General features: G+C 37.7%; 2 protein-coding genes across 2 annotated transcripts; both read right to left on the reverse strand.

Annotated features, from left to right (window-relative positions):
• Positions 1-182: 182 nt before the first annotated feature.
• On the reverse strand, positions 183-4,178 carry Kua (Plasmanylethanolamine desaturase Kua). Its single transcript, XM_076381737.1, has 4 exons — positions 3,924-4,178; positions 3,199-3,410; positions 2,905-3,123; positions 183-2,833 (listed from the first exon to the last, which is right to left on the reverse strand). Exons 1-4 carry the CDS (start codon positions 4,156-4,158, stop codon positions 2,573-2,575), a joined length of 927 nt encoding a protein of 308 aa, XP_076237852.1. The 5' UTR covers positions 4,159-4,178; the 3' UTR covers positions 183-2,572.
• A 274-nt stretch (positions 4,179-4,452) lies between these two features.
• LOC143181425 (uncharacterized) lies at positions 4,453-7,869 on the reverse strand. The gene is made up of 7 exons (XM_076381808.1): positions 7,845-7,869; positions 7,769-7,797; positions 7,656-7,707; positions 7,326-7,611; positions 6,736-7,238; positions 6,550-6,668; positions 4,453-4,565 (listed from the first exon to the last, which is right to left on the reverse strand). The coding sequence occupies exons 1-7, from the start codon at positions 7,867-7,869 to the stop codon at positions 4,455-4,457; spliced, it is 1,125 nt and encodes a 374-aa protein (XP_076237923.1). The 3' UTR covers positions 4,453-4,454.
• Positions 7,870-8,430: the final 561 nt, after the last annotated feature.

Genomic DNA, 8,430 nt, shown 5'->3' on the forward strand with positions numbered 1-8,430 from the left:
TCTCAGTATCTTATCAGTGAGAAATATTTTTTAAAAATTTTATAAAACTGAATAAAAAGTTGTGCTTAATAATGATACAGTGGAATTACATTAAAAGTGTTCTGTTATAATCATATGAAAATAGGTATGCATTTTTGCAATTAGAACTATATATAAATGTTCTTGATGTATCAAATTCAACATTATTTACAGCCATCATATTCTTTTTTATTTGAACTATGCAGTGTATATTTCTCTTTTATAAATTTAAGCTTAAAAACATATATTTACATCTAAATATGCTGCTGAAAAGTCAAAATGATTAATATAATTTTCTAAAATTCAATTCAATTCATATAGCATTAAATTCTTTTTCTTTCTTTGCACAAGTTCCTTACTACTATGTTTCCTGAACTGGAGACTAACATTTGACATAAATACAGCCTCAATATTAAAGCTTAAGTTTATCTTTTAATAAAATTTTTTCTGTTATTTTATAAGGCTGATATTAATATTGACTGCCATTAGGATTATATATATTTATATATACAGAAATCATTTAAATAAAATAATTTATAAATTAATATCAATTCTTCTCATATTGTAATTAAATATTATAAGTAAATAAGTATCTATACATTCAATACATAAAACATTAGTGTCATAAATATTTTTACGTAATTAGGCTTATGGAATGTGAACAAGACATTTTATTTCAATCAAGATACTCTGTGTTGCAATATTAAATAACCATTAAATTAATTAAATAACCATTTCGTTATCGTATATCTATGCTCCTTTACAGGGGATTTTCTACTTTTCAATAGTCTTTTTTCGTTGTATTGAATATTGAGAGTTCCCACTTCAAACTGATCTTTAGCCTTTCTTCCATCCATATTTAAAGTGACACACAATATACAGTTCTATTATCAAATTTTCTTCTTTCAAAACTGTATTGCAAAAAGGAATCAGAGTTTGCAATAATGGTAGTGACATTAATATATTGCATAGAAAACTAAATTAGCAAAAAATATAGTTTTGTGTTTCACTTTGCTCTGTGTAATTGATTAGTTAACTATTAAATAGATTTTTATAAAGAGAAAGCTTCAGTTCTGGCACGCATCGCTATGACAGATTTGTTTAAAGTTTATACTCCTTTCTTTTTCATAACAATAACAACAACAACAACAATTATGGTACTTAGAATAATTGCAATGTTTTATAATTATTATTCTGTTTTAAAAAGACGGTACTAGTGATTTCTTTGCAAGGAACATATATTATGGTAAAGCTCTGCATAAAGTATACTGAAAATTACAAGGCATTTAAATGGTAGCCAATAAAAAAACAGTAGCTGTAGCAATTAAAGTCAGCAGCAATTACAGAGCTGTTGTGTATAAAAATCCAGCCATATCTCTATTATTGTTTGTACATCAGTATACTTTACCCAAATCAAACCAATTAAGTCTGCTGCATTCGAGCAATAGGCTCTTTTTTGGTCCCTGAACCTAAAACTTGTACTTATATTTAGCGCCTTACAATTTTATCGTTTGTTAGGTCATTTGCCACGAGTTAAGAGTCGTAATTAGTGTTTATCAAAAGTAGACATAAATCTTATCTCAAATTTATGCAGTAATTCAACTTTTTCGGTGAAATTAAGATTGAGGATTGCCAATTTTAAAAATTACAGATTCTGTGTAAGAAAAAGAGGAGGAAACATTTGGTTCCAGAGTATGCATAGATAATTGACAATATTTGTTTCCAATACGACATCGCTTTAAATTGTAATTTTTTCTTTAATGTGGCATAAAGATTCTCAAAGGTTCAGGGAAATCGATGACTGTACTTAAGCAGTTACAGCAGATTAGGCTAGTGTAGATTAGCGTATAAATTTAAATAATAACTTTGTCTCAAAATTACACTTTATAAATTCGTGTGCGTACAAATGTAAGCAAAAAGTTTAAATTAATTTATGTATATATATATATCTGTGTGTATAATATGTATACAGTACATACACACATTAGCTTTAATGCTCAATTTAATTTCATAGCCACTGGACATCGTGTTTAAAAAATCATACAAAGTATGCAATACTTTTTCCTCACAATGTGTTGCAATATTTTGATTGTAGCTTTATAATACTTCGTGATTCATATAAAATATTAAATTAATACTCTTTGCTTAAGTTTGTGCTACTTATGTAATGATTGTGCGGTGCATAAACGCATAATTGCTTAATCCATCAGGCCAATCGTTAATTCATAGTTACACAAACATGATTTCGCACTCATATCTCTCTTATGTAATATATATACATATCTATGTTATTGCATATTATAAATGTGTAAACTTCAAAAGCATGTTTCAAGTAATACTAAATGTCTTTAATCACGCTATCTATTCGTAGGAAAGGCCTCGTAGTGCTAAGTATAAGAAAAAAAATTATATTCGTCGACTTGATCTCTCTTTTAGCGTTTTTCTATCTGAAATTTTTTCCTATATATTCTCCCATGGGACCATGGAATTTCACTTTTCGTTAAATTTGTTCTCTGTCCATGAAAATGCATAAAATAATGAAATACATTAATTCTCAAGACCGTTTTTGTGCCCACTTCAAGTCATCCGCTCTGGGTTTGCAGCCAGTAGCTTTCTCGATTATAGTTTCTAGGATGAACCAAAAATGAAGTTTTTCTAGTGGCCAGTTTAACCATCCAGTAGTAATACAGAAGTATGTTTCGTGTGGTGCAACGTGATGCACTCGATGATGCTTCCTGGGTAATATTACTCTGTGTTCCTGTAACCAGACAACCCAGGCAGGTAGTCCAAAATATGTATGAGACCATTTGTGTATCTGAAAAAAATTATTCACATTTTTATCAAGATTCACGTGATGTATCTCAACAAAACTGAATTCGCGTTTACCTGATTAGTCATTGCTACAAAAATTGCAAGTAAAAACCAGTAACAGGTCCAAACAAATTTTTGCTGAATCTCTGATTCTGGGAGTGTCAGAAAATCCCATGTTAATTTACAAAGGAATGGTATTGTGACCATGAAGTTATCACCATTAGTTTCGATGAAATCGTGCCTTGTTATACTTGTTGGATCAATATGATGCTCTCGAAATGGTCTTAAAAAATTCTGGAACACACAGAACCTGTTGCTTCTGCCTCTTATTTTTTACGTCTGCATAGACAGTAATTATTCTTCATTTACCTTCCCAAGAATTGGAAGTTCCACAGAGCCCCAGGTGTCTGCGGCCCAGTGGACTAGTCCAGATCCAAAATCTGCTGTAACGATACCACAGAACGCTGCTATCGCTATCGAGCTTAAATTTTCTAATCGTAACCTGACGAGAATAAATATTGAATTAACTATCATGAGTGTAATGCAGATGCCAACACAAATGCATTCTTGAGTCCTCTTCCCTGAAACAGAGAACAATTTTTTATCATTAGATCTAGGGTTTATCCCAAGATAAAAATTTCCTAAACATTAGCTGCACAAGTAATAAATCTGCACGAGATACAAAGATATATATTGTTAGATGTGCTCTTTATTTTTGTTCTCAAGCGAGGATTCCAAGGCAGAGCCAATGTATAGCCAATCTCTTGGCAAGTATTAAAACCAGAAAACATACAAAATGTGCACATATTGTGCTACCTATACTTCTCATCAGTTTTGCATTAGACTTCATAGAATTGATCAGTTCTTTGGAATATTGTTAAGCGAAGCTCACTTCTGAGTCTCAATGGGCTCTAAATGAAGCTACATCTTGACCCCAGAGCCAAAGCATATTAATTCCCAAGGAAACCAAGTGGACTTACGCTCTGGCTCTCCAGTCCAGATATGTAAAATGTCTAGTACTATACTTTGGGATGAAATATCTAAAAATGTGGTTTTTGGCTTGTACAATTCTTGAATAATAGCAATGTAACTACCAGTGCTGTAGAGATTAGCAAGCTCCTGGGCCCCCTTGTGATTAGGCCCCCATCTCGGCACGATTCTGTCCTCTTGTGATGTGGGCACCACCGAGTTGGCATTGGGATCGTCCTCGAGCATTGAATTCTCGTAGATCTGCCGTTCGGTTTTGACTGGCGCCAAGAAATTTGTTGCCATCGAGCACGCGGCGGCCGACGCCGCTTGGCTCAAGTTCGCCACCTTTATCTCGTCCATAATTGCTACTTTAAGTTATCAAAAGTGTGCGTATTTCCTTTCTACAGTTCGACCCTGTCGCGTCGCCAGTTTCTCTTCGTCATTTCGAGATCTTGAAGGCAGTTTTTCTTCTCTTTTATCACTCTTTTGTCTGTTTCTCGCTATGTTAGATTTTTAGTGTACGTTGGATGGCCTCTTTGCTAAGAGTGGACGATTTTTTTTAAATTTTGCATGCAGGAACAACCATAACGTGTTACACATCATTCGGTGGACCCTCGAATTATCTGTCGTTGGATCCATCTGTTATCAGCGCCCTTTCATCCACGGTCATCGCGCCATTTGTTCGTTGCTATTAATTTTGTTCGTTGTTGCTTCTGTTTTAATTTTACGACTCCGTGTAACCAAGGCCTCATTCGATGAAGTTTGCGCTGCAAGGAAAATATTTTTTATTAGTCTAACAAGTAGAATGATTTGAAAAAATTCAATTATTAGGACGATCGAATTATTTGCAGATGTAGATTAAATTTTGATATTACTTTTAATTAGCTCTAAATGTGCAGTCTTATCGGACGTAGTGTGTTACGATAAAGCGTTCGAAATGATAATCGCAAGTATTCATTTCTTTATCCGATAACAGTTTCCCTATCAGGTTTCAAAAGAGCGTTTCTCTCTGAGAATTGTGATTCTCTCAGCAGAATTCGAGATTCTTGCGGAGAGATATTTATAGTGATGATAATAAATTTCGAAGTATAATAGCGTTAGGAAGTATTTATAATAAAATTACACTTTCAGGCAGTGTGAAGTCTTCGTATTAATCGCAATTTTGATTACTTTGGATTCTGATTATTTAGGCTGTGGATCTTTACGTGCAAATAAAGGAACAGAGTTGTCTGCATTTCTAAAAATTTGTTGCATAAATGGATGGAAATCCACAGTCGAATTATAAAAAATATTTGCAACTAACGAAATGCGTTATGCAGTTGGTCAGGTGGTCTCGATCATTTTCCATGACGGCCCAAAGCGCGTTAATTACGAAAACTATTATCTGAGCCAGTGTCGTCGCGACGGAACAAGATAACGATTCATAAACACTTAGTTAAAGAGCAATAGAGGTACGATCAGAGCCCGTGTGTGGGCAAAGTAGGTTAATTTCGCTTTTACACGAGCTTGAGACACAATTTTGACACGCATGGTGGCCACCTTTGCACCTGCTTCGACCATGTGTCCAATAATCGAAATAATTCAAGGGCTGCACGTCGCGTACCCACTCTATTCCTCAACACAATATCTCGCTAGAAAACCCAAAGCAAACTTATATTAATCCTTAGATCTCTAGACAATAACTTCACAAACTTATCATTGTCATTATGTACTGTTTTATCAAAGGACTGTACACTCATGAGACCTTATGAATTCACTAATTTCACAGAGGAACAAAAGTTGCAAGATTCGAATGAGAACACAAAATTAAGGCTTGTTCAGACTGGTCCAGTTACTTCAATTGGAGTTGAAGCAAGAAGTGTCTTAATTTCAACACATTTCCCAAGTTACTTCAATCCAAGTAGCTTGATTATAACTTAGTGCCCATAGAAATCAAGTTCCCTGGATTCAAGTACAGCACACGTCAATGAGACGATATTTCAAGGCAAGGAAAAATGTTCAAGGACCTCAGCTTGACTTGAAGCCTGAAAGAATATTCCAAGTCATGGGGTTACTTCACATTGTTGCTCAAGCTATCCAAAATTCCTTGACTTCAAGTAACTCGATTAGCCTGAACGAGCCTTTATCTCTGCTGCTCTGTGCTTACTCATTCCCCCAAGAATATATTACTTCGTTACGATTTTCTATCTAGTACAAGAGCACCCGAGCCGGCATGATCACACGCTGGAAAATCCACGCGTGTAGCACGCGCACGTGTGCTCGTGTGTGTGAGGGACACCTGAACAAGGGCTCTTTGATTCACCGCTTGCAGGAATCCAATTGAAACTGAGTAAATAACACAATTCTAGAAACCACGTTTTGAGATATTTGATCCTAGAAGACAGTTCTATGCATTGAAAGACCTGGACCCCAGAGCCAGAGAGTCTTAAGTCTCTTTATTTCAGACTTAAGACTTTTTGGACTCAATAGAGAGTGTACTATATTTTCCACAGGCCACAAGTTTGTAATCACTCGTAAATTCATATAAAACTTGTGTTACATGAAGTATCTTAATGCTTCCAGGAATTTCTTATCCAAGTATAGTAGGAAAAGGTCCCCGCGACCATTTATTATTACTTCAGCAGGGGAACCTTCTGTTCCTGAATTTAGAAAGAGATTCCAAACTCCTGGGCAGTAGTCTAGTTTTGGTATTACTTGAAACTGTCTAATTTTGGACTTGCACTGTTCAATTCTAGTCAGCTGAAGGCGTACCCGTGAGGAGGCCGAGTGGGTCGAGCAGGAGAGCGAATCCTCGGCTAGCTCAGAGGATTTCACGAAGCCTCGGTGCTCGGCGGTAATCCTGGTCGGCGCATTGTCCAGCCATAAAGTTGCTGAATGTGCACGCTCAATTAGTCACTGGTAGGATCGAAAGAGACCTACGCCGAGACACTATCGTACCTCGTACCGATGCGACACATACACACGTAAGGGAAGCACGCATGATGTTCACACGCGTTCGTGTCGTTTCACGCACAAACTTCTTAGCCGTGGCTCTTGCACTGAGATCACCAGAAACTTGAGAGTAACAGGTCCCAGGAATTGTCTGTCCCCTGGACCGACAAGAGGGCAGAGGATTCGGAGGATGCAAAGAGAGCGAGAGTGTGTCTGATAGAAAGGATCGAGGAGACGTCACGTTTTTGGCATTTAACTGTGAACTGTGCTCCTCGAGCCACGAAGAGAGCGAACGAGGCGCTGGTCTCGCCGTAACGTGCCTCCACACAGTTCTGTTCGCGGTTCTCCTCGGTTCTTTCTCTTTTGCTCCAGGTTCACGCTGCGTGAATTCGCCGCCACCTCGTTCCTTCTCCTTCCTTCGTGCAGGCCTCCTCTCCTGCAACCCCGCCTCGTTTCGTGACGAACGACCGGCGCCGCCTGACGACCATAGCGAGCGTCGCGTCGCGACGCTCTCGTGGCGCCGTCACGCGGCTACCCTTCTTTCGCGATTGTTGCCGCGGCCGTGGGAAGATTTCCGTTTAGGCTCGGCCAGTTACACTTTCTCGTTCGAGCAATTTGGTGGCCTGCCCACGGACAGAGGCCTTTTGTCTGGTCTTTGTCCCATTCTTGGACTATTTGCTTGATTTGCGAGAGCTAGTGATGGCAACTGAAGCAGTTTGAGGAGACTTGAACTTGGGTTGAAGATTAGGGATCTTGAAAGTATTGAATCTAGGACTTGGATGGGTCTTGAGACTTGGATTTGGGTAGGTCTTGGGTCTTGAGAGTCTTGGAGGTCTGGAATTTTGAGAGTCTTAGAGGTCTTGAGTCTTGGAGGTCTTAGATCTATCTAAAGTTAGCGATGGGAGGTCAGATCTCAACTTAGAAGCGATTGGAATCTTCGAATCCAAACGTGTTTAGAGGTTTAGGACACTTGGAAGTCTTGGAATCTTAGGTCGTGAAGTCTTTGGATCTATCTATAAGCTATGGAATCTCTCAAAACATTGAAAGCTATCAAGACTTTCAAGTCACCTAAGCTTCCAAGACTTTGAGGCCTCAAAGGCTTTTTAAATGATCACCCAGCTCTCCATACCAACTGAACATCGACTATAGTATGCAACAAGTATAGGTTTCGATGTTTGAAGAGCTGATAGAGTATCCCAATTGGGTCACAAAAAGTCTTAAGTCATAGTATCTAATCTGTCTTCCTTTCTCAGTAATAATTCTTCTTTAAAAAAATTATAATCAAAGTTCCAACCCACCCCTAGTCTCTACAGATTCTGACCAGGTTATTAGTACCAATAGAAAAATTGCTTTTTTAACTTTGTCGTAGAGCCAACGCACTGTGCGACCCGCGTGATAACTTGTTCCAAATTGCTACTGTAACGAAATTCGGGGTGGCTGCTTTGGAGCGGTTTTAGCCGAACTGGTCCTGATTCAATTAACTGCAATAATGATTCGAGCTGGTGGTAACGGGTGAAGGTTCTCGCGTGGACAGTGGTCCCTTAGTATAAGCTCGTTGCTATGGTCACTGATAGCTCGAAGGTTTTGATTTAGATGCTTGGAAAGAGCACACTGACCTGGCAGTATCAATGAGTTGACCTTAGAAACGTGGCTGTCATTGTAAACTTGTAAACCTATAGCGAGGAAAGTGTATTGGGTTCC

The sequence above is a fragment of the Calliopsis andreniformis genome, chromosome 7 (genome assembly GCF_051401765.1).
Source record: "Calliopsis andreniformis isolate RMS-2024a chromosome 7, iyCalAndr_principal, whole genome shotgun sequence".
In the NCBI taxonomy this organism is placed as follows: domain Eukaryota; kingdom Metazoa; phylum Arthropoda; class Insecta; order Hymenoptera; family Andrenidae; genus Calliopsis; species Calliopsis andreniformis.

Excerpts from the sequence above, each read along its gene's own strand:
- Kua (XM_076381737.1), bottom strand. The coding sequence starts at position 4,158 with ATGGACGAGATAAAGGTGGCGAACTTGAGCCAAGCGGCGTCGGCCGCC. Across the intron at positions 3,411-3,923 it reads TGCTAATCTCTACAGCACTG|GGAAGAGGACTCAAGAATGC; the intron begins GTAGTTACATTG and ends TCTCTGTTTCAG. Across the intron at positions 3,124-3,198 it reads AACTTCCAATTCTTGGGAAG|AATTTTTTAAGACCATTTCG; the intron begins GTAAATGAAGAA and ends TGTGTGTTCCAG.
- LOC143181425 (XM_076381808.1), bottom strand. The coding sequence starts at position 7,869 with ATGTTCAGTTGGTATGGAGAGCTGG. Across the intron at positions 7,798-7,844 it reads CAGTTGGTATGGAGAGCTGG|GTGACTTGAAAGTCTTGATA; the intron begins GTGATCATTTAA and ends TTGGAAGCTTAG. Across the intron at positions 7,708-7,768 it reads AAGTCTTGATAGCTTTCAAT|ACTTCCAAGTGTCCTAAACC; the intron begins GTTTTGAGAGAT and ends TAAGATTCCAAG.